At 46.3% G+C, this 25312-nt stretch overlaps 1 protein-coding gene across 1 annotated transcript in view; it reads left to right on the forward strand.

Annotated features, from left to right (window-relative positions):
• Nucleotides 1-25312, forward strand: part of LRRC1 (leucine rich repeat containing 1) — a 134921-nt gene that overhangs the window by 30228 nt on the left and 79381 nt on the right. Inside the window, exon 2 of the mRNA XM_006042683.4 lies at nt 19136-19253. Coding sequence (XP_006042745.1) covers nt 19136-19253 — 118 coding nt within the window. The remainder of the gene's footprint in view (nt 1-19135; nt 19254-25312) is intronic.

A 25312-nucleotide genomic window follows, 5' to 3' on the forward strand; every position in this document is an offset into this window, starting at 1 on the left:
CTGCTGGCTTTCCTAATGCAGTCACGGTTCTTTGTCCCAACAACTCATCTCTTAATCATTGGCCTGTCGTGTGGTCAGTAGTATGAGTTTGGACTCGGTAGCAATTCCCACTCATAGTGCCGTTCTCATCTGTGTGTGTGTGTGTGTGTGTGTGTGTGTGTGTGTGTGCACGCATGCCCACATGCTCAGTCACGTCCGACTCTTTGCGACCCCATGGACTATAGCCCACCGGGCTCCTCTGTCCATGGGATTTCCCAGGCAAGAATACTGGAGTGGGTTGGCATTTCCTTCTCCCGGAGATCTTCCCAACCCAGGGACTGAACCCTTGTTTCCTGTGTCGGCACGCGGTTCTTTACCACCGAGCCACTTGGGAAGCCCCCACTGTTTTCATTTATGAGGTCTGATTTCTGGATTTAAAAACAGAACAGGAGCCTTCGATTAGCATGGAAAGTACTGATAGGAATCAATTAAGATTCCGTATCTTTTTAAAGTTCTTTGTGGCTCCTGAGGGAGGACATGGTCCTTTCGTGGAGAGCTTACCGTTGCTGCCCGCATCCTTGCGCAGAAGCCAGTGCGGATGCTGTCTGGCCAGACTCTTCCTTTATCTCCTTCCTTCCAACTCCCGTGAAGAGTCATGCTATGTTTTTGACATCCGTGTTGATCAGGCTTATTTTCCTCCTCAGTCGCCAGGGGATGTGACATCACGTTCGTTCTTTTTGGCGGCACTGGGTCTTTGGTGCAGCACGTGGGCTTCTGTGCATGGAGTGCAGATGCTAAAGCACGTGGGCTCAGGAGTTGCAGCACGAGGGCTTAGCTACCCCGAGGCTCGTGGGATCTCAGTTTGCCAACCAGGAACTGAGCCCGTGTCTCCTGCATTGGAAGCCGGTTTCTTAGTACTAGACCGCCAGGGAAGTTCCATGACATCATGGTAGACTTGATTTTGGGGTGCTGAATTCTGACCCCAGATAACCTGCTGATGGCTTTGCTGCTTCTTGCAGATGCTGTACTTTTCGCTCAGACGTGTCTGACTTTTTGCGACCCCATGGACTATACAGTCCATGGAATTCTCCAGGTCAGAATACTGGAGTGGGTAGCCTTTCCCTTCTCCAGGGGATCTTCCCAACCCAAGGACTGAACCCAGGTCTCCCTCATTGCAGGTGGATTCTTTACCAACTGAGTCACAAGGGACGCCCCAGGGCTAGTTAATTATAGGCCAAAGAGCAGATCACAAGTTGTTATCTAAGAACCTTGGTATGTTTTGACTGGAAGGAAGAACAAGCCCAAGGGAAGTTGAACTTGCAGAATCTCAGGGTCAGAAAGGTACTTTGTAGATCAACTTCCCATCTAGTCCATCTGATTCCATCCTGAAGCCACACGGAGCAGTCATCTAGCCTGTTTGAGCAGGGAATTCACTGGGTCCCCAGAGGACTCTGCCATGCTTCAGTTCAATTATAGAGGGATGTTTTTCTTTCTTTGCTTAGGCCTTACTGAGCAAGTCTGATTCTTTCACCATGTGACAGGTGATACTCATAAGCCATTTGACAATCCCTGCAAATCTTAACTCCCTTTTGGCTCATCACCATTCTTGCTGTGCTGGTTGCTCTGTCCTGAGCTTTTTGCAGCATCCTGTGAGGTTCCCATTGTTGCCTGGTAACCACACATGGGGAAAGAGCGTGACATTGTCCTTAGACCTTTGATCTGTATGGTTCTGATGTATACTTCATAATGGCAGTAAGTTTCAAATCTTGCATATGTAGTGGGAGAAGATGCACTTAATTTTTTTAAACATTTTAGTATTGTCGATTTACAATGTATTAATTTCTGGTGTACAGCAAAGTGGTTCAGTTATACACACGCATGCATGCATGCTGAGTCGCTCACTCATGTATGAGTCTTTGCAACCCCATGGACTGTAGCACACAAGGCTCCTCTGTCCATGGGATTCTCCAGGCAAGAATACTAGAGTGGGTAGTCATTTCCTTCTCCAGGGGATCTTCTTGACCCAGGGATTGAACCTGGGTCTTCTGCATTGAAGGTAGATTCTTCACCATCTGATCCACCAGGGAAGCCCTCAGTTATACGTGTATATGCATGTTGTTTTTCGTATTCCTTTCCATTCAGGTAAATCACAGGATAGTGATTGGGCATAAAGACTTCTGAGAGGTTGTGGCATTTGGGATGAGCGGCATGTTCCTAGCTGGAGAAAGGTGTTGGAGACAGTGAGGGGGGACCTGGTGCATAGCAGATGGTTCCCTGGGGCTGCAGATGTGGGGACCGAGGTCAGAAAGGCCACTGGGCAGTTGTGGGCAGAGGGTAACTGGATGTCAGACTTGCAGCCCAGGGAGCCTGGGTGTGAGGGGTGGTTTGGATGCCTTACGTACCATGTAGTCCTCCTCGAGTTCAGTGGCACCCCACTCCAGTCCTCTTGCCTGGAGAATCCCATGGACAGAGGAGCCTGGTAGGCTGCAGTCCATGGGGTTGCGAAGCGTTGGACACGACTGAGCGACTTCACTTTTCACTTTCATGCATTGGAGAAGGAAATGGCAACCCACTCCAGTGTTCTTGCCTGGAGAATCCCAGGGATGGGGGAGCCTGGCGGGCTGCCGTCTATGGGGTCGCACAGAGTCGGACACGACTGAAGCGACTTAGCAGCAGCAGCAGCAGTACTGGAGTGGGGTGCCATTGCCTTCTCCCCACCAGGTCCCCAGGCTTCCCCAAAATACTTCCAGCCCTTTCATGTTGGTTTTCATTCACTCTTTTGCTTTATTGTGTTTTGGATTATTTGATGAGTTGGAAATAACTGCTTTTGAATTTACTTGCCTTATTTGGATAGTAGCTCAAGTACTAAGTATACGGGGGGTGACTGGACTTGTTAACAAGCATCTCAAGTCCCTTCTCCAGGTCCTGTAAGCATTTGGTCTCAGCAGTCTATTGATTTATGTGTAATAATGTCTTTTTGTTTGTGGTCTTTCTCTGCTTTTGAAAATAACAGAAGTCTTGGAATGTATGGATGTGGTCCTCATTTAGCACCTAGCTGCATCCTAACAGGATAATCCAAGGGCAGTAATGCTATAGTTGGATCTGTATATCTTACATTTGAGAAGTTTTAGTAGCTTAGGTATATAGGATTTTTTTTTTTTAGTGTATGATTCAATTTATATGAAATGTCCAGAAAAGGCAAATCCATAGAAACAGGAAGCAGATCAGTGGTTTCCAAGGGCTGGAGAAAGGGAGGTTTGGGGAGTTACTGTTTACTGGGTGCAGAGTCTGGTTGGGATAATGAGAAAGTTCTGGAAATAGAAGTGGTGGTTGCACAGCACTGTGAGTACAACCAACACCGCATAACTGTATACTTTAAAACAGTTAAATGGATACATTTATGTTTATCTATCACTACAGTTTTTTTAAAAAAGACCAGAAGGTCACAAAACAAAGTTTAGTTATTGACTTTTGAGTGGTAGATTTACAAAGGTCATGCCTTCTTTCCTCTTTAAAACATGCTGCTGCTTCACGGGGGACATTGCTTATGACCGGCTGCAGTTTATAAAGTACTGCAGCAGTATGTAGTCCTTCTGAGTTTATTGCACTGCAAAGCCTTCTGATGCGAGAGCCCCTCGACCTCTGGGTGGGGGCCCTGCTCGGACGACACCCCGTCCCTGTCAGCGTGCGGCTACCATGCTGGCCGGAGGAAACGATCTGCCTCTAAGCTTCACCCCGGTCAGGAGGGGGTGTTTTGTGGAGGGACAGCAGTGATAATTACAGCTAACATTTGTCACACGTTTCTCCGAGGCCAGCACTGTTCTATATACTTGACCTGCACTTGCTCATACGATTGTCCCTGCAGCTCAGTGAGGGATGGGTGCTGCTATGACCCCTTTTACAGATGGAGATACCGGGGCACAGGGAGGCTAAGCAGCTTGCCTGAGGTCACACAGCCAGCCAGGAGCTTGGGGAGCCGGCTCTGCAGACTTGGGGCCCCACAGTGCTCCTTGACCCTCTGTTTATCATCGAAGACAGGTGGGGACTTTGGACCTGCGTTTGGGCCCTGCCGCTGACGCCTGTGTAAAGGGGCCCAGGTGTGTTGCCGCCCTGTGCTGCACTTGCATGATTTGTGAACTCTTGGTAGCTGCTGGGCTTAGGGTGGTTTTTAAGATCCAGTGAGGCAGTGTTTATAGAGCCCCCAGCCTGCTACCTGGCAACTTAGGGGCATTTCTTATTTAGTTTAGAGTTACTTTTGTGAAAAGTAAAGTTTTGAAGTTCTTGAAATTAGACTTTCAAAATCCACTCTGATCACGTAGCATTTTAATTTTAAATTGCTTGGACCTATGCATACGAGAGGATTGACCTTAAAAGAAATGATCAATGAGTAGCCAGCCAGTAGTCAGCAGTGCTGCGGAAGGTGCTTTCCAGAGAGAAGGTGATGCTGGGTCGGGCTCAGATTCCATTGGTGCAGATAGAATGGATGGATGGTGCTGATGGGACCCCACGGCAGGTGTGAAGGGATGACCTGGTGTCCTTTTATTAGACGCACCTGGGTAAAAAGCTGGACTCCGGGCTGGGAGTTGGAGTCTGGGGAAGTGATAGCACAGAACCTACTGGAACCCCGAAGCTACCACAGAAAATTGCCCCAGGAGCTTACAGGGGGTAGTCCTCACCGTTATACCAGGCCACCTGGGAGCTCTTGCTTGTTTCCAGGGGTCCAGGAGCTGAAGGAAGGCAGCTGCCTCTCCTGCTTCACTCTGGGATACATTCATGAGTTCCCTTTTTCTTGAATGTTCTTTTTGGTCACAGGCTGCAATGGAAGGTTTTCGACTCTGCCAACCCGTGAGGTGATGGCACTGAGTAAACTCTTATCCTGCAGAGATGACTGGTTGGCAGCACGAGCAGGTTGCTAGGACCTCTCTGCAGAGCTTGGTGGCAACAGAAGAACCAAGTCCTTAACTGTTGGGCCGAGTGAATGGAGTGGGTGGTGGTGGTGGGGGGCCTGCGTACCCCCAGCCCCGCTGCATGTCCCGAGGTTGGGCCAGTGCCAGGCACATCGCGTGGCCTCTGACCGAGGTTGCTGGCAAACAGTAGAAATGAAATCTAAAGCATGTTGAAAAGCAGAGCCTGAAGAAGTGGCTGGGAGAGAGCTCTGCCTGCCCTCTCCCCACGCAAAGCGTTTACTTAGATGGAGATCGTGGGGCCGAGTGTTTTCTGGGGTAGGGTGATTCAGAAAGTTTTCAAAATTAGGTCTTGTGTTTGTGGTTCTTCATCTGGATTAACACTGGAATTTAATATCTGTTCAGTTTGTGGCGCTGAAACGCGGGGACGGGCAGGAGCTCCATCGTGTTTTTTCATAACTGTTTGGGAGTTGCTAGGGAATCTGCTCTTGGTTTTTTCCATCTTGCTTCTCACTTAGCTGTCGGGGCAGCCAGTAGGAAGCAGAGTGCATTTAATGTGTGTGAGAAGTTTGAACACGAGAGAGGATCTCCTTTGAACACGCTAGGCCACTCTCACAGGAGCTAGACGCACTTGGGAACCCGAGCCTATCTAGGCGGAGCGAGACGCTTATACTGAAGTTCCTGAATTATGAAATTTTAGTCTTGAATTGTGATTACAGACATGCCAAAGTACATGTTAATAGCTCCTGTGTATTTAGAATATATTAGAAAATGTTTGCAGGGGGTGAGCCCTGCAGCAGCTTGTAAAACGTGGATTCTGGGCGTCTGTCAAATTCACTGGTTCCCCCCACCGCCCCAGAAATCTCTCGATAGTGGCTTACAACAGTGTGATCATCTCCAGTGTTTTTGAGGATAAGAGACAAAGTCCTTTTCTGACCTCTTTACTTATAATTAGTGTACTCTTGCCTGGAAAATCCCATGGATGGAGGAGCCTGGTGGGCTGTAGTCCATGGGGTCACTAAGAGTCGGGCACTACTGAGCGACTTCACTTTGATTTTTCACTTTCATGCATTGGAGAAGGAAATGGCAACCCACTCCAGTGTTGTTGCCTGGAGAATCCCGGGGACAGGGAAGCCTGGTGGGCTGCTGTCTCTGGGGTCGCACAGAGTCAGACACGACTGAAGCGACTTAGCAGCAGCAGCAGCAGCAGCAGCGTGCACTGAAAGTGCCGTTACGTGTCACCTTAGGGGGTTAGGGACCATTCTTCTGTTTTGATTTATTTCCAGTCACATTGACGGACATTTAAAAATTCCTCCGGTGTAATCAAATTTGCTATGCACTTTTTCAGCTCATCTCCTCCTTTGGGCATCCCAACAGCTTCTCTGCCCCAGCCCCCTCAACCCCTTGTCAACATCAGATCAAACACAGGCTCTTCTGCTAACCAGAGACCAAACCAAGGGCTCCCTTTCTCAGCTGAAGGTCAGCATGGCATGAAGGGCACTCAGCAAGTAGTTCCCAGTAGCCCAGGATGTGCTGTGCTGACCTTCACACGTCTTCAGGCTTCAAATCCAAGACATGGTTTTATACTGACATTCATGTGAACAATTATATTTTGCGTCTGTTGTAACAAAAAGTCACACAATGACTGTTTTCACAGTGAAGTATCTCCAAGTAAAAGTTCCCACGTGGAAGGGCTTGGAGTCTTTGTGAGGTTTCTCTAATGGACACTTCCTCCGCCTCGGGACCCAGGCTGGTTTGGGACACCGTGGAGTTGGTGGTGTGATTTCACTGGGACCACTGCTGGATATTCAGGGGAAATGATGCAATACAGTCTGATTCATTCAGATTATATAGAAAAAGACTCACAAATTAGGCCTGTCGTTATTCTAAAGATATCAAGCCACAGAGGTATTGATGAGCTTTGTGGTTAGCAAAAGAGACTCTTCCCCAGAGTTTTGAGTGACTGTGAACTGGTAACTCAGAGTTAATAGTGTGTTATTAATTCTTCAGTGACCGGATTCCTCCAGTTCTTGCTTGCTATCCGGAAAGATCAACCCTTGGCTGGGGTGCTCTCAGTTTATTACTTCAGGAGGTGGAAAACATCAGCGAGTTGGCAGTTGGAAGAATTCTGTTCATCCAGGATGGATGTTCATTAGCGTTGCCTGTATCTTTTCTTAATTGAGCCTGGAAGAACGCAGAGCATTGATCCAATGTTGATATATTTCTTGAGAAAATTTAGCAAGTTTTCCTAATCGTTTTTCTGAATAACCCATTCTTAAGTGGTGTCTCATTGGAAACTGATCTTACTGCTATGGCGTGATTGACCATGAAATAGCCTGATTCTTTTTTTAACCTAAAGAACTGTATCAGGTTGTAGCTAAAGATAAGATATTTATTATCCTTTCACAGTATTTTGAGCCTCACTTATTCCACTTTCCCCCTTGTGTTTTAACTGCTGTTTATGTCAACTCCTGGGCGTGTCCTGAGAGTAAGGACTGTGTCTGTTGACGTATTTTCCTCCACTTCAGAACCCTGTGCGTGGGTTCCGTGTAGTGCCTGCTCCTGTTGTTAGCTTGGAAGAGTTGTATTGAATCCAAGACAAAACATCCCCCAAACAGGATTTTATTCCGCTTGAGTCACGTAATGCCTTCCTGAGTACAATGTGTGAAAAATTCAACCTTATTCAAAATCCTGTGTCAAAATACAAGACCACTTTAATAATCTGAATTGATTATCTGTTTGACTTCTTGTTGGAAGAGCCTTTTTGGTGCGTAAGCTGGTCTTAGTGCCTTCCCTTCAAGTTTTGCTTGAAGTCAGTTCAAGTTTAAAGGAAAATCAACTCTTCCTTCAGATAAATAGGCTTTGGATTTTTATGGTACAAAACATCGGTACCCCACAGCCAAGTGATCCTTATTCATTGAATTAAAATTATTTTTTCTCAGATTTAACTTTTTAAAGTAGTTTTTTCCCCTAAAATTAGTAGTGCATTAAAAAATGGATGGTTTATTTTTGGCTGTGTTGGGTCCTTGTGGCTTCGCGTGCGCTGTCTCTAATTGGGGCGAGCAGAGGCTGCTCCTCATTGTGGAGCTTTTCACGGAGGTGACTTCTCTTGCTGTGGAGCACGCTCCAGGTGCGCCAGCTTCGGTGGTCACAGCACTTGAGCTCAGTAGCTGCGGCTTGCCGGCCCCAGCTCGCAGGCTCAGTAGTTGTGGTCCACAGGCTTCGTTGCTCCTTGGTGCGTGGAGTCTTCCCCGACCAGGGATCGAACCCATGTCCCCTGCGTTGGCAGGCAGATTCTCATCCCGCTGTGCCACCAAGTAAGTCCCAGCATTACTTTTTTAGCATAACAGGCATTATACTGTTTATATACTTTTGCATTTTTTTCATAATCCTAGAACACACGGATTTATCATATTATTAATTACTCTCTAGAAACATTTTTAATGGTCATGCAGTAACTCAGTACTTGACCAGCCTGTGTTTAATCCTTCCCCTTTGCTAGGTTTCAGGTTGACATCTCTTTCTTGCTGTGGTATCTGATCCTCCCATGCTGGGCCTCTCCTGTCCAGTCCACATCTGTCCCTCTTCTCTCTGTGCCACCAGCCTGCCCACCAGTGCCCACGGCTTTCCCTTCACTCAGGTTCTCGGCACAGGAGAACCTCATACTTTCAATGAATGTTTCTCGTCTCCAAACCGTTGCCAATACCTCTCTCATCCTCATCCACAGACTTCTGATCATAGCACCATAAATGAAGCATTCCCAGTTTTATGATTCTCACAGTGAGTCACACCTGAGCTATTTTAATTACTGAGGGTGCACCCTTGAGTGGAGAAGGCAATGGCACCCCACTCCAGTACTCTTGCCTGGAAAATCCCATGGACGGAGGAGCCTGGTGGGCTGCAGTCAATGGGGTCGCTAAGAGTCGGACATGACTGAGCGACTTCACTTTCACTTTTCACTTTCATGCATTGGAGAACGAAATGGCAACCCACTCCAGTGTTCTTGCCTGGAGAATCCCAGGGGTGGGGGAGCCTGGTGGGCTGCCGTCTATGGGGTCGCACCCGTCTATGGGGTCGCACAGAGTCGGACACGACTGAAGCGACTTAGCAGCAGCAGCACCCTTGAGGCATTCGTATCCTCCTTATTGTTCATTCATGACGCCAGCTTGATAATGTAATGAAAGCACCATGAAAATGTGAAAACTTGTTAGCAAATAAGAGAGGGTAAAAATGGTTAGTAGAGACCAGAAACAGAAAAATTGGAAAGAGAAATAGTCCAAGCAGAGCAAACACCTTTGTTGTAAGCGCTCACGTATACATGCCAGCTCTTAGTGGGAAGCTCGTTTGCTTTTCTGAACTTTGATTTGCCTGTGACCCTCTGGGGCCACTCAAGGAGAAGACCATGCATTCTTTTCTTTGTTGCCTGAAGAACGTGGACCTGTGCTGCTCAGTCAGGAACTGATTAAAACATTGTGTTTTAGAACAGGAGACTTTTTTCCCTGTGGTCTGTTCCACTTATTTGTCTTATGGACGAATCAGTGAGCAGGGAAATAGATTTCTCCCGCCTCCCATTATAGAGAGGGCAGCTAGTGTTATTGGAGGGACTGAACCTGTTATGTCATTTCATGTTTATCATCTGTGCAGTGGTCCAGACAGTGGGACGTGGACATCAGCTTCCCATTTTGTGAATCAGCGTTCTAAATTCTTGATTCTCTTTTGAATTTCATCATATGCCTATCTGAAAATCATTTAGAGAGTTCGAATTGCCAGTTGAACAGACAGTGTGGGAAGTCTTTTTTGAAATCTGCCAGGGCTGCCCTGCCACGGGGGATGTTTCCTCCTTTGCCTCCAAAAGTAGACTGAGCTTTTTCTTTATGGACATGTCCCTTTTGCTCTGACGTATTGTAGACTTGTACGAAGGCCGGAGGAGAAGGGGACGACAGGGGACGAGATGGTTGGATGGCATCACCGGCTCGATGGACATGAGTTTGAGCAAGCACTGGGAGTTGGTGATGGACAGGAAGGCCTGGCGTGCTGCAGTCCATGGGGTCGCAAAGAGTCAGACAGGACTGAGCGGCTGAACTGAACTGGTCCCAGTTCTGTGTGCTGGTTTCCTGTCTTTCAGCCTTTCCCCTGGCCTTAGGGTTTATCTGGAGTTAGCCTTCCAGGCCCAGGTGCCTCCAGAAGATACTGTCTTATGTGTCTGGACTTCTTCCCCTTCACACCTGGTCTCTGCGCCTGGACTGCCGTGCGGGCCCCTCAGCGTGTTGTTTTCTTTCCCCACAGCACAGGCAGCACTGGAGTGCGACCTAGCCCTGGTTCCCACTTCCCGGGACTTTGTTTCACTTTGCTCATTAAAATATAGCTTCACAGATGTTTTTTGCCGGTTACCTGAGAATTTATTATCCTGTGATCCTCCAACTTGGGTGTGCCTTGGAATTTTCCTGAAAGAATGTTATTAAGTGGTGGTGGCATCTGGGAGCTGTGCAGTGTTGCCAAAATCTGTTTCCTCATCAGTGAACTGGAGATGAAACCCTTCCCTCACTGGCACGTGTAGCAATGCAATTAAACAAAGTGCTCAGCTGCTCAGCCCTCTGCGACCCCATGGACTGTAGGCCTCCAGGCTCCTCTGTCCATGGGATTCTCTTGGCAGGATACTGGAGTAGGTTACCCTTTCCTCCTCCATGGGATCTTCCTGACCCAGGGATTGAGCCTGCATCTGCTGTGGTTCCTGCATAGGCAGGCAAAGTCTTTACCACTGAGCCACCTGGGAAGCCCAGTGAAATAAAAATGTCCAGGAAAACTCTAATTTGAAAAGATACACGCACCCCCATGGTCACAGCAGCACTTCTTACAATAGCCAAGACACGGAACAACCTAAGTGCCCATCTACAGATGACTGGATAAAGGAGGTGTGGTGCATGTATACAGTGGCATACTACTCAGCCATAAAAACGGAAATAATGCCACTCGATAACAGCATGGACTGACCTAGAGATTACAGAAGTGAAGTCAGACAGAGAAAGAGAGATGGTGTCTCTTATATGTGAAATCTAAGAGAACGAGACAGTTGAACTTGATTTATATAACAAAAACAGACTCACATACACAGAACACAAATTTACAGGTACTAACAGAAAGTAGGGTGGTGAGGAGGCATAGATTAGGAGTTTGGGATTAGCAGATACAAACTACAGAAACTAGATAAACAACAGAGACCTACTGTTTAGCACTGGGAACTATATTCAGAATCTTTTAATAAATAACTATAATGGAAACTAATCCGAAAAAGAACATGAATGTGTGTGTGTAACTGAGTCATTTTGCCGTACATGAGGGATTGACACAACACTGTAAATCAACTGCACTTCCATTAAATAAAAAAGTGTGTATACCTAGCCTCGGTTCAGTTCAGTTCAGTTCAGTCGCTCAGTCGTGTCTGACTCTTTGTGACCCCATGAACCGCAGCACGCCGGGCCTCCTTGTCCATCACCAACTCCTGGAGTCCACCCAAACTCATGTCCATTGAGTCGGTGATGCCATCCAGCCATCCCATCCTCTGTCGTCCCCTTTTCCTCCTGCCCCCTATCCCTCCCAGCATCAGAGTCTTTTCTAATGAGTCACCTCTTCGCATGAGGTGGCCAAAGTACTGGAGTTTCAGCTTTAGCATCATTCCTTCCAAAGAACACCCAGGGCTGATCTCCTTCAGAATGGACTGGTTGGATCTCCTGTTTCCTAGGCAACCGCTAATCTACTTTCTGTAATTTTATTCATTTTTAAGTGCATGCTTGTTATATTGTGGACTAATAGGATTGTTATGTTTTTATGGTACATTGAAGGTATTTTGAAATGCAGTTCTAACGTATTTAGAACTAAAAAGAGCCCTTCGATCATTTAATGCTTTTTTTTTTTTTTTTACAGAAACAGAGAACCAGGGAAGTCAAGTGATTCCCCTGGGGACATTCCCATTCCACACTTCTTTACCAAAACACAGTAGAAAAAGTATCTTGTTAACACTTGTTTCATCAGCAGTTCTTATTTTTGAGTGTTTGCTGAAACCCTTTCAAATTCAAATTCTGGATGTGAGATATGATCCTTTGAATTCTCTGCTTTAGCTAATGGATCTTTTTATTCTTCTGTGAATATTTCTCGAGTCTTTTCCCTTTAACTTTCTCGTGTGTTAAAAGTCATGTCTTAACCAAGGTTTATCCAGTATATTATTACATTTTCTGTTTAGGTTTCCTTTGGAAAAATCGTTACTCTGTGGTGAATCATCGAGTTTTATAGAATAGTCTGTCTGGTTTTTATACGTGGTCTTCTGTGGTACCTCTGAGGCCCCTACCTCATTTTATAGTAGGCCATTTAATCTACCAGATTTCACCCCTTCCAAGCCTCTTTTCAGTGTGATTTTTGCTGCTCTTTCCATCTACCAGTGGAGACTTATTTCCCCATTGCCCTCACTATGGCAGAAGTGACATGGTGCAGATTTCAAGGTTTTGGCTCTGAGAGTCCTCCCGGACTCTCTGCCCCTTTTGAATGCTGGTCCGAGAGCCGCTGGATCATATGGCAAAGGAAAGAGGCCTGTGGAGAGCAGAGGAGCTCCCGCTGGGCGTTGGCACAAGTAGCAAACCATGAGCTGAGGCTGGGGTGGTGGTCTTCTGCCCCTCTGACCCGCTCGCTGAGTGAAGCTGCGTGAGTGAGCTCAAGTGAAAACAGCAGGCCCACAGAAATGTGAGAAATTTCAAGAAATCGTGTTGCTTTTGAGTCACTGAGTTTGAGATGGTTTGTTGTGCAGCAGCGAGCATTCTATATAGATGTTAGCTCTGTAGCAATGTTGAGATGACTACAGAGTACGACCCAAGTGGAGTCCTTAGCTCACTGCTGAGCACAGAGAATCCCACAGTAAATAAAGGGTGACGGTTAATGGCTGCAGCGTGATCATTCTAACGTTATTGTTTTGGTTACTGTTGGCCTTTTTATTTCTCCTCCTCCAGACATAATGTCATTGCTTTTCATTATCATTACCTCTGTCAAGGTGAAGAATTTGATGTCATTGGTCCTAATTGGCATTTTTTCTTTCTGATTAGTCAGTAGTTTAAAACTTTTAAAACTTCTCTTATTGTGAAATAAAACACATATATTAATAGTGCACAAAAGCATAAATATACAGCTCACAACAAATTGTAAAATGAAAACCTGTGACTAGCAGTCAGGTTAGAAGGTTTAGAATTGGCAGGACTCCTGAAGCCCATCTCATGCCCTTCCTGATCATGTTTCCCTCACAACTAGAAGAAGCCGCTAACTTGATTTAATACTGATCACCTCTTTGCCTTTTTTAAAAATAGTTTTTACCACCTCTGTATGCATCTCTAAACAAAGAAGTTTAGTTTTGGTGATTTTTCTACATTATATAAATGGAGTAATATAGTGTGCCTTCTTTTGTGTTTGATTTTATTTGCTGAATATTATTTCTAGATTTCTCTGTACTCCAAGAGCAAGCATTCATTTTCATTGCCATGAAAAATTTCATTGTAAGAATATATTTCTGTCAGATGTACTATTGATGGGTATTTGGGTTATTTACAGTTTTGGGCAATTATGAATAATTCTGTCAAGCACATTCAAATATATAAAATATACTAGAATAATATGTGAATTTTTTTTAAACAAGTATGCAAAGTACATACCTAGAAGAATTTATCTGGGTAATAAAGTCATGATCATTTTTTATAAGTCTCATAGTGAAGAACATGGCCAGGTGATAAAAATGATAGCTACGTAACATGATTATTCTCACCTGGAGATTAGAACCACTGGTTTACAATGTCTTTGCCAAGCTGGTTGACCACAAAGGCAGTTCAGGTCTTTGGGGACAGGGATGTGATGAGACTTAGGTAGGGTGGAAAGGGGTCAGCGTTTAGTTGAGGGGTTGAAAAGTGAAAGTAGTCACTCAGTCGTGTTCAACTCTTTGTGACCCCATGGACTGTAGACTGACAGGCTCCTCTGTCCATGGGATTCTCCAGGCAAGAATACTGGAGTGGGTTGCCATTTCCTTCTCCAGGGGATCTTCCCGATCCAGGGATCGAACCCAGGTCTCCCACATTGCAGGCAGATTGTTTACCACCTGAGCCACCAGGGAAGCACAGCTGAAGGGCTAGAAGATGCCCGGAAGGAAGTCTGTGAGTTCAACTGGTGTCCTGACAGCTCAGAGTCAGACAGCTTTTCAGGAGGTTAATCCCATTCTTTATACTGTCCTCCCCGAGGTGAGTCTGCAACAATGGTTCCTCTTTTCCCCACCTTATGGGGAAGTTTGGGGAGATTGTTGATCCTTGGCCATATAGTGATAGCAAAGGACACAGCTCTTTTAAGACTCAGATTTCCTAAGAAGGGAGAGGAACTAACACTTTATCAAGAGAAGGGAAAAGAATCTCACTAGAAATGGAGAATGGGAAAAAGAAACATTCTGTTCAACCAAATTAAAGACTCTGTATCTACGAAAAACAATGGTGGCTATAAGAAGACTGTGGTGTGGCAAGGCAGGCCAAGGCAATTTGGGTTTCTTTGCATGTAACTGTACAGAATGTGCTCGGTGTGGGCCAGGGCGCTGTAATCAACACGGTGCGGTTGCAGAATGGTGTCTGTGTGCCCTGTCACGCGATCGCCCTGCCCAGGCGCCCTGCCAAGACTGCCGTGCGAATTGTTCCTGTGGGCCCTGGCTCATCCCGGAGAGGGCAGAAGGGTTTATACACTTCTGGAGTTTTCCTCCGTGACTGCCTGCAAGTGCGACACTTGAAGATTTAAGCAGTCTTAGTGATATTGTGTCTCTCTTACAGAATGTAGTTGATTTAAAGCATTTGATTGCCAAATCAGGGTCCCATCAGGATAATGAGGGAAGGGTTGAGGAATCGCTGTCTTCATTGTGGGATGCTGTTGGATAGGGCTGTTTCTCTATCTGGTCTGTCCCCAGTTGAATAAAGTAGTATTTGTGACAGGTCCTTTTTGAGGATGTTTTAACATGCAAAACAACTTAAATTTGCTTGCTTGAAATTAGGATTTAAAGTTAGGATTAGGAATTTCTGTTGAACATTGGGATTTGAAGCTTGTCATTTCCACAGGCATAAAACTAGCTTATTATCCACTGATGATCTAAGTCCCTGGTTGACTTGGTTTCTTGTATTATTTCTGAACGGTCCTCGAATGTATGGATTTGGTGATGGCTTTTGTGCTGTAGCTTTCCTGAAAAACAAAGTGAGCTTTTCATGCCTGAGTAAACACATCGATGCATTATGAAACTGTCAGACTCTTTTGAACAACTGGCATAAGCTCTGTTATTCAAATGTGACTCTTTTGAATGGCTTTTGTGTCAGCTAATGCTTTAGTATAACCCACATAAAGAAATTTCCGAATCTTTCCTTAAGAAATTAAATTTCAGCCCTATGATTGAAGAACTCGAAAGGATTAGTCCTTTTGTTGAGCATGCCCATTATTATATATAGCTAATTGGTAGCATTCATTTGATGAGATTCATAGTTCATATTAAAGTATCTTTTTTGTTAAAAAATAAAATTGTTCATGCATTTTCCTTGTCTCTTGGCGTAACTTTCCCCCCGTGTTCTCTTCTCAACAGGTACATGTGCTTTTCCTTAGTGTACCTGCTATTTTGTCTTCTTTTAAAATTATATTTGCGTCATCAATCTCTTTGAAGTTCTCTGGTGTTTACAGTAATCTTTGGTTGCTTAATATTGAGTTCTTAATACCATGGTAATCATCTCCCTTATTTGATATGCTTTTCATGTCTAGTGATAAGAATGCAGAAACATATTGTGCACCGTAGCTGCTTTTTCTTATTTTCAATTATGTTACGAGAACAGATGCCCAAAAGTATTGTTATGATGTCAGTGGACTTGAAAACTTTTTATGTTTTGTATTGCCCCATTGGTTTCCAAAAGATGATGCCTTCTTTTTGATTATGTAAGTTAAAATCCCTTTTACCAAAGGAAAAAACCGACGAAGCTTATTGAATGTTGGCAGCCTTCACAACTATCATTTGGAGTACCCTGTTGTCTTGGTGGAGATGTTTTCTTTTGTAAATTCAATTTCTATTTTTAGCAAGGTAATATATGCAAATTATTTTTTAAAAATCCCATAAATCTCTTGTCCTCCCCTCCGCCACTCCAGTGTCTTGCTTTTGAGAACCCCCAGCTCTGGGATTTCTGTTAACATTTGCTTCCACATTGCTAAATGGCTTGCTTTTACAGTTTGATTTTTACCCAATACTATTTAGTTGTTTACTGATTTCCTTCTGTGTAAGATGAGTCTTTAGCACTTATGGTTTCTTTCCTATCCTCTCAATATTGACATAATGTAAAATTTGTTTTTAACAATTTATAAATATTAAAATATTATGACTGCATAAATATTGTTCATAATCAAATCTTGTATTTTGACTATATATCTTCTTTTACTCTGTATTTTTTTTTCTGGAATTAATAACTCCTTCCTTTTTTTGCTTGCTTTGTTTTCTCTATTTCATTTTCTAATTTGTCACCAAGTAAATTTCCTGATACTTCCAGACATGTCAGAAAATCCCTCACATGTGTCTTTTTTTTTTTCCAAGCTCTCCTCTGAGAGCCCTGGTATTTTCTTCAGTGTAAACTGGCTGCTCTCGGGACCTGCTGCTTGGCTGCCGTCTTGGAATGCCTTCACTGTTTTAGCCTCTGTCTCCTTCTATTTGGCTGTTTCTCTGGTTTCTGAATCTCAGATCTTCCTCCTTTTAGATTTGCTTCCACATTTTGATGGATTCTTGGGAAAGGTGCAAGGAAGATAACTTTTTTGAGACCATGTGTGTCTGAGAATGTCTTTTATTCATTCATCATACCTGATTGATAGTTTGGCTGGGTATGTGAGTGGGTTGGAAATGTTTTCTTGGAATTTTGAAGGTACTGCTCTGTTGCCTTCTTACTTTCAAGGTTGCTGTTGAGTCCAGTGCCATTTCTGAGTCCCAGTCCTTTGTTATTACCCTCTTCCCCTTCTTTCCACCCTTCGGCATCTGGAAGCTTTTAGAATCATTTTATTTCTGGAGTTATGAACTTTTATAATATTCTTTTGTATTCCTATATGTTTTGTTTCATTTGTGTAATTGGCCACATGGTGGGCCTTTTTAACCTGGAAACTTATACTCTGCAGTCTGTAAGTTTCTGTCTTTGGAATATCTGTTCGTTGGATCTAGTACCTTGCAACCTTATCCTCTAATTTTCCTTTTTTTTTTTTTTTTTTTCTATTCTGTCTTTCCATCTCTTTGTCTTTCTGTTGTCCCTTCTGGGAGATTTCTAGCTTTATTTTTCATCTCTTTTGTTGGATTCTTACCTTGATGCTGCACTAGTTTTTAATTTCTTAGGGTTTATTTCTTCTTCTTTTATGGCTGCTTCACCTTGTCTTATTTATCCATGTCTGAAGAACCTTGGCTTTGTTTAATGAGATTCAGGCACCTGAATTAAAAAAGAGAACTGAAGCTCTGAGTGCCTGAATGGGGCTTATAACCTGGGGCTTCCCTCTTGTATAATTTGTGTCTGTAAGTCTGTTTTCTTGCCGAGAAGCCTGGCTGCAGGGAGAAGGGGGTAGATCTCATGGAGCAGGCTCTGACCCCCTTCCCTGTTTCTGGTTGCGTGCCTCATCCCTGATTTTAGCTGGTTTTACAGTCAGCTCTTCTGGAGGAAATTTCCAGTCCCCTGCTTAGTTGTGCAAGCCAGAGGAGGGGCTATGGGGACTTAATGGTCTTTATATCCAAAGTGAAAGTCGCTCAGTCGTGTCTGACTCTTTATGACCCTGTGGACTATACAGTCCATGGAATTCTCCAGGCCAGAATACTGGGGTGGGTAGCTGTTCCCGTCTCCAGGGGATCTTCCCAACACAGGGATTTAACCCAGGTTTCCCACGTTGCAGGCGGATTCTTTACCAGCTGAGCCACAAAGGAAGCCTGAAAATACTGGAGTGGGTAGCCTGTCCCTTCTCCGGTGGATCTTCCCAACCCAGAAATCGAACCCAGGGTCTCCTACATTGCAGGCAGATTCTTTACCAACTGAGCTCTCGGGGAAGCCCCTTCCTTCAGAGATACCTGTACCTAATCTCCACAGGCTACTCATTCCACAGGCTTAAAGTTCAGCTTTGTTTTGACTCTTTTATTCACTGCCATTTATTCATCTGTTTCCTTGCTTCAAGGATTTTGTCACATGTCTAGTTTGCTTTTCATCCCCTCTCATCTTGAATTGTCTTCATCCCTTTATTTTGTATTTTTATGTCTATGTCCATCTCCCTATAAATTCCTTTAATGCTATTTTAGTACAGTTTTTAAAGGGTGTAGGGCAGAAGGCATTTGCCCTATGTGCCATGTTTAAGGCAAGGATCCAGTGCAGGCTCTTTTTTAGATTGACCAAAAATATTTCCTTTTCTCCTACACACACTTGTGGGATATTTATATATTTTCTGATGCACAGGAATTTCTTTTGAAATGTTTAAGAAATATTTTATTCTAATTTTCAAATATCTTTACTTAACATAGAAGGTTTCATACCAGTTTCTGTAAGTAGAAAATGTGACCACCTACTGGATACTTTAAAGGAGGCATTACTATTCTCACTGAGTTACTTGTTCATTGTGAAAATTTTTTAATTTTGAAATAATTGTTGCTTGTGCACAGAAGCATCTTGAGTACCTCGTTTACCCCAGCAGTTACATTGTCACATGACTATGGTACAATATTAAGATCAGGAAAGTGACATTGGTACAGTCCTTGATAATTTTTAAAAGACATTTAAAAACATTTTATTATTTTATTTTTGGTTGTGCTCGGTCTTTATTTGCTGCGCGGGCTTTTCTCTAGTTGTGGCAAGTGGGGGCTGTTTTCTGGCCGTGGTGCGTGGGCTTCTCATTGTGGCAGCTTCTCTTGTTGCAGAGCGCGGGCTCTAGGGCGCACAGGCTTCAGTAGCTGAAGCACGTGGGCTCAGTACTTGTGGCTCCCGGGCTCTCAAGCACAGGCTCAGTAGTTGTGGAGCATGGGCTCTGTTGCTCCACGGCACGTGGGATCTTCCTGGATCAGGGCTCAAACCCGTGTCTCCTGCAATGGCAGGCAGATTCTTTACCACTGAGCCCCCAGGGAAGACCCTAGAAGACAAACTGTTTTACATTTCATATTGGGCAAAAAGTTTGCATTGCAAATATCTGTGAGACCTACATGAACCTGTTTTGTCTTTCAGCAATTTTTCCAGCTAGTCAAGTTACGAAAGCTTGGACTGAGTGATAACGAGATCCAGCGACTCCCTCCAGAAATAGCCAACTTCATGCAGCTGGTGGAGCTCGACGTGTCCCGGAATGGTAAGAAGAAAATGGTTCCACGTGAACTGTCCATCTGTCTCTTCCGATGCTGATGTTTGCAATTTTGAGTAAATGTGGCTGGATGAATGTTCAGGAAGAAAACTATGTATATGTTTGGGATGACATTACTTCGATTATTGAATAGTTTGCCACAAAACAAATTTTAGGTGCTGATTTTCTCCCAGTCAGTTCACCCTGATTCACAGCGGTGGAGAGGGGCCTGAGAACTCGGCAGCTGTCCCCTCATTTGATGGGAGGAGACACTGAGGGCTGGGAGCGTGGTCACTTGTCCAGACCTCAGGGGGCTGCTGTGGGGGGAGCCCTGCTTGGGGAAGGGCTGGTCTCTCCTGGCGGTGGCCCGGCCCCTCAGCTGCTCCCCTGAGAACCTGCCTTTCTGCTGCAATGAACAGACCTGCCTGCCGTTTCAGGCATTTCTGTCAGTCTCATTTATTTCTGACTGCGCCCTAGGTAGGCCTGCCCACTTGAATTTGTGTGGTGTGTTTGTGAGTTTATTTTGATTTTCAGATTCCACTGTGATGTTGCCTCCTTTTAATGGAACGGCCCAACAGGGTGTTTACATCGTGTTTAACCTTTCACTTTTAAATGGGTACCTGGTTTCACCTTGCGTCTTGTAGCCTTGGAGCATTCCCGGGGTAGACTGGTCCCGTGGCTTGCTGGAACATGTTTGATTAATTACCTCAAGGTAAAGTGGCAGCTCCCAGGGACCCTGTCTTTAGCGGTGGCATTCTGTTCTTGCGAGGACTCTGGTCTAACGTCCTGAGGATAAGCCCACATGTGCTCTGTTTATAACAGCGATAGTCTGCTTCTGCCTCACCTATTGCACACCTGCTTTGTGGTTTGTTTTGCTTTCATACAAAACTCTGTAGGTTCCTTCTCAACGACCCTCAGGTCTGGCTCTTTCAGTGTGGTGTCGTCTGCAGAAGCCCCCAGCTCTGGATATAGTATTTTCCTGTGGGTCCTTGTTATAAGGCAGCAGTGATAATCAGTACTTCATTGAAAATGTGGAGAAGAAAACAAAGCTTTACCCCCCCCCAACTTTTAAATTGCCGCTCCCTCTCAGATCCCGTAATTGGAAACTGTCTTTAGGCCAAGTCATATGCTCTTGTCATAGTGTCTGCTTTTGTTTGTCATGAGAATTATTTCTTCCCTTGAAAGTACTACAGAAAGTGAAAAAATTACTTGGGGGGCTTGTTTGTCTTCTTTGGTTGCAGGGGAGTCGGCTCTCCTCAGGTAAAAGGAATTTGGTGGTGAGAATGGGGTGGAGCTGGTGTTCTGAGCATTGCGCTGGGGCCCACACCCGACACTACGCTAGGGCTTTCGCGGCCTCTCTTCTGTCTGTGGATGGTCTGTTCTTCCCTCCACGCTGACCTGCTATCTCACCACCAGCCTCTTCAGTCTCTATCTGTTGTGGTCTTCTGCCCTTGTGGCGGCATCTGACGGCCATTACTGAGTAAGGCCTGGTTGACCCAGCGCATCTTTCTAAGGCAGCCGTTAGCCCCAGCTCCAGGTCACTGGCTGCCCTAGACACTGGCTGTCCTGCAGCAGGGGTGGGTGGCAGTGCAGAGCACAGTCAGCCTTCCCTTACACTGCTGTGCAGCGGGGGGGACCTCTGGCATCCCCCCTTTCTGAGGTCCGGCATCCTCCCCCCAGCCCCCGGGGTCCGGCATCCCCCCGGTCTGAGGTCCGGCATCGCCCCCGTCTGAGGTCTGGCATCCCTCCGTCTGAGGTCTGGCATCGCCCCCGTCTGAAGTCCGGCATCCCCCTCAAGTCTGAGGTCCGGCATCTCCCCTGTCTGAGGTCCGGCATCTCCCCCGTCTGAGGTCCGGCATCGCCCCCGTCTGAGGTCCGGCATCCCCCCAGTCTGAGGTCCGGCATCTCCCCCATCTGAGGTCCGGCATCTCCCCCGTCTGAGGTCCGGCATCTCCCCCGTCTGAGGTCCGGCATCTCTCCTGTCTGAGGTCCGGCATCGCCCCGTCTGAGGTCCGGCATCGCCCCGTCTGAGGCCTGGCATCCCCCAACGTCTGAGGTCTGGCATCGCCTTGTCTGAGGTCTGGCATCCTGCCCCCGTCTGAGGTCCGGCATCCCCCCCTGTCTGAGGTCCGGCATCCCCCCCTGTCTGAAGTCCGGCATCCCCCCCGTCTGAGGTCCGGCATCCCCCACGTCTGAGGTCCGGCATCCCCCCAGTCTGAGGTCCGGCATCCCCCATGTCTGAGGTCCGGCATCCCCCCCGTCTGAGGTCCGGCATCCCCCACGTCTGAGGTCCGGCATCCCCCCCGTCTGAGGTCCGGCATCCCCCCCGTCTGAAGTCCGGCATCCCCCCCGTCTGAGGTCCAGTTCTCCCCTGCCTGAGGTGCATGTATAGAAACTGCTCTCTCTCGTCTCAGCTGTGCTCTCAACGGTAAAGACTGGATGGCTGTGAACTCTGCAGTGACTTTGAAAAATGACCGCTGAAATCACACAACCCAAAGAAATCAGATAGCCTTTTTGAAATGGGCATTAAGAAGGATAAGAAGCAGGGGTCCAGAAATCCTCGAGAAAGAGGAGACCTATTGGCTTCAATTACTTGGGAGCCGAGGAAAAAACCGAGCTGGAAGGTTGCAGTCCCGTTACTGACTCTCGTGGGAAGACGTGCTCCGTATGAATTCAGCGTTGTCAGGGGCCAGTTGTACTGGTTCCCACGTCAGCTGTGTCTTTTGAAACATTCAGAGGAAGAAAGAAGGGCTACGTGCCTCTCCTCATGTACCCACTTATACCTTCCAGCGTGGATAGGAGGACGTGAGCTGTCACTGAAGCCCAGTCAGGTCCCAGTGTTTGCTTTCCCGGGGAGAACCTTCCCTCCTGCAGGTCTGGACTTTGGTGATGGATCCTGCAGGTCTGCCCCCTTTTTATCAGGCTCTTGTGGAAATGCTGGGGGACTTAACCGCCTGCTTCTCCTATCGGCAGAGGCTTGCTCTGGTGTGTGCACATGTTCGTGTGTACGCACGCACGCACAGTGGGAGGTGGTGGAGGAGGCTTTTTTGTGGTGGTGAAAAAGCTGCACAGATGACAGAGTGGAGAAGGGTCACGGTTTTACCATCACCAACGGGATCTTGGGTCTTGAGCTGTTTCCAGACCAGGCAAATCTGCCCGTGTCTCCTCTCATTTTTTCTGGCTGATCAAATCCCATGAGTGTGAATTTCCTAGGCAGGTCAATCAAAGTGGTAGAGTCTGCAGCCTGAGAGGCCACATGGGGACCCCCACTTTTCGCACATGCGGGCTTTTGTAAGGGTTTGGGGCTTGTGTCTGGGGGCCCGTGTGAAACTCTAGGCTCCTGTAGCCCCCTCAGGGGTGGCCCACCCAGTGATCAGGGTCCTCTGTGTTCCTGAGCTGTCGCATGGCCGTGGCCGGCGCTGACCACTGTCAGGGTAGAACCTTTCCTGGCGTCCTCAGTCCCTGACTGTCCAGAGAGCATCACTGGCCGTGGACGGAGGCACGAGAGAGGGTGGTGTCAGACCCCTGAGGCCCTTTGGATCAGTGCTTGTCAGGCTTGAATGTGCCATGGATTAACCGCAGGGTTTTGTTAAAATGTGGATTCTGATGCAGGCGGTCTGGGGTGGGTCTGGGGGTGCTGCATTGTTCAGAAGCCCCGAAGGGATGCCAGACATACTGAGGGTGGGGTCTTGGCTGTCCCCACTCCCCCCAGCTTTCTCCTAACATCCCCTCAGCAGCTTCCTGTGGCTTTCAGCACAAATTCACTTAGCTTCTGTTGACCCCACACCTTCCCCGTGTGGAAGGTGGGAAACCTTCGGGGTTTAACCTCCTGGCTAAAGGGTGAGATGCTAGAGCTGACTGAACAAGTTGGCTTTGATTCCAGGAGCAAAATGAGCCCTTTCCTGATGTTCCCTTGCTCAAGGGAGGGGACCAGCGCTATAGGTTTCAAGTTAAGGTCTGATGCGGTTTCCTGTGGTGAAGAGCACACTACACTTTCATGCCTGGACTTTATATGTGTTTTCTCTGTTCACCAATTCTTAGTGGTTGGAGGCGAATGCTTTCCGGATATGTGAGAAAAGGCACTATTCCATCTCACTGTCCACGAATCGAGGACAGACTTTCTTAATGCATCATGAATCTTGCCCAGAGGGTTAGCAACTCACATTTTATAGTCCATGCTGTAATTTGACTTACATCACAGTACTGTATCATTATCTATTTAATTCAGTTTTTTCCCCACAAATGTGAGGCCTGTGCCGCCAGCACTGCTCGAGATTATTTTAAGTGGCACTGCAAAACAGCAGTTTTTAATATTGAATCAAAGTGAGGAGTTAAACTATTTCCTTTTCATTAAACATTTTTTTTTTTTTTTACTCCCTTTAGGTTGCTTCCTGTAAAACTTAATAGCTATATTGTATTGATTGTTATATTTATCTTTTATATCTGATGATGATAATAGCTCTCTTCCCTGGTGGCTCAGCTGATAAAGAATCTGCCTGCAATGTGGGATACCTGGGTTTGATCCCTGGGTTGGAAAGATCCCCTGGAGAAGGGAACGGCTACCCACTTCTGTATTCTGACCGGGAGAATTCCAGGGTCTGTATAGTCCATGGGGTCACAAAGAGTTGGACACGACTGAGTGACTTTCACTTTCATTCATGTTAGTGATTTTTAAAAATAAGTCTTACTCAAAAAAGTTAACTTAAAAAAATGAAGTAAATAATAAAGAACACAGGTGCTCCACCAGGATGGCACAAATCATAAAGGTAGAACAGGGGTGGATGAAGTTGAGGAAATGCTGTTATTATTCGCACAGCCAGTGAGGGTTTGAGTTTCTTTCTTTTATGGGGCAAATAATGCTGTGTGTGGAACAAACATGGCCAGAGACCCCACATCCTGGAGAATTACTTTGCAAACTTGAGTGAACAGGAAACTAAAAGGTAGGTTTAATACAAACCCTCACTGGCACCAGGACAGCACTTCACACTTAGCAGAGGGACAGCTGATCCAACGGAGAAGGCAGTGGCAGCCCACTCCTGTGCTCTTGTCTGGAGAATCCCATGGACGGAGGAGCCTGGTGGGCTGCAGTCCATAGGGTCGCACAGAGTCGGACACGACTGACGTGACTTAGCAGCAGCAGCTGATCCAATCCACCAGCAGGATCCTCGTCCTTCAAAGTCAAGAGCTGGACGTGTGCTAAGTGCTGGGGTTAATTGCCCTCTGTCCGGCTGCAAGACGGGGGTCGCAGCCTGTGGTTGGCGGCTGCAGGCTTGTTTAATGACATCTGAGGCCAATTTTGAAGCCTGCTGGAGTGACCTGGTGACGTCAAGTCTTGGTGCTTCTCAGTGAGCCCTGCGAAAAGCTCTTTCTGGCAAGCAAGGCATCCCGTGTGCCTAGAAGTCCCTTCTCAGTGATGAACAGTTGGCCCTTTGGGGGTAATGACTACATATGTCCACAGCCCAAGTGTGGCAGAGGCCACTGCCCATGCAGACTTTAGACTTGCCACAGCCAGGCCATCGTTCCCCTGTCTGCCTCTGCCTGGTTCGGGACCGGGCTTGGAGCCCTGCTCCACTGCTAGACTTTAGCCACGCTGTCGGTCAGAGCGGTTCTTCGTCCCAGTCACTGTGAAAATGGACCAGGAGACTCCCCTGGGGGAGACGCCCGTGGAGCCCCTCTGCCGCAGGTGCAGAGCGACAGGCCTGCCGTTGCCGTCTCTGCGGGTGCTGCCACGTTCTGCCACAAGCCCTTCCTCTGTCTTTTTACCTTTTGTTAGGAAGAGGGGTTCACGTTAAAAAAATATATATTATTGTCTTCTACTCACATTTTAAATCCCGATAATAGTACTTATTTTCAAAGTGAATATGGAAAGAAAATTTGGCATCTATTTTCTAATCACCCTTCCATGCCACAAAGACTTTTTTTGGGGAACCTTGTATATTTTTTAGATTAAAACGGACAGTTTACCTATTGATTTGGCTGTGTCGGGTCTCAGTTACCGCATGTGGGGTGTTTGTTGCAGAGTCTTCGTTGTGTCATACGAATCTTTCTTTGTTGCATGTGGCTCAGTA

The sequence above is a fragment of the Bubalus bubalis genome, chromosome 2 (assembly GCF_019923935.1).
Source record: "Bubalus bubalis isolate 160015118507 breed Murrah chromosome 2, NDDB_SH_1, whole genome shotgun sequence".
In the NCBI taxonomy this organism is placed as follows: Eukaryota; Metazoa; Chordata; class Mammalia; order Artiodactyla; family Bovidae; genus Bubalus; species Bubalus bubalis.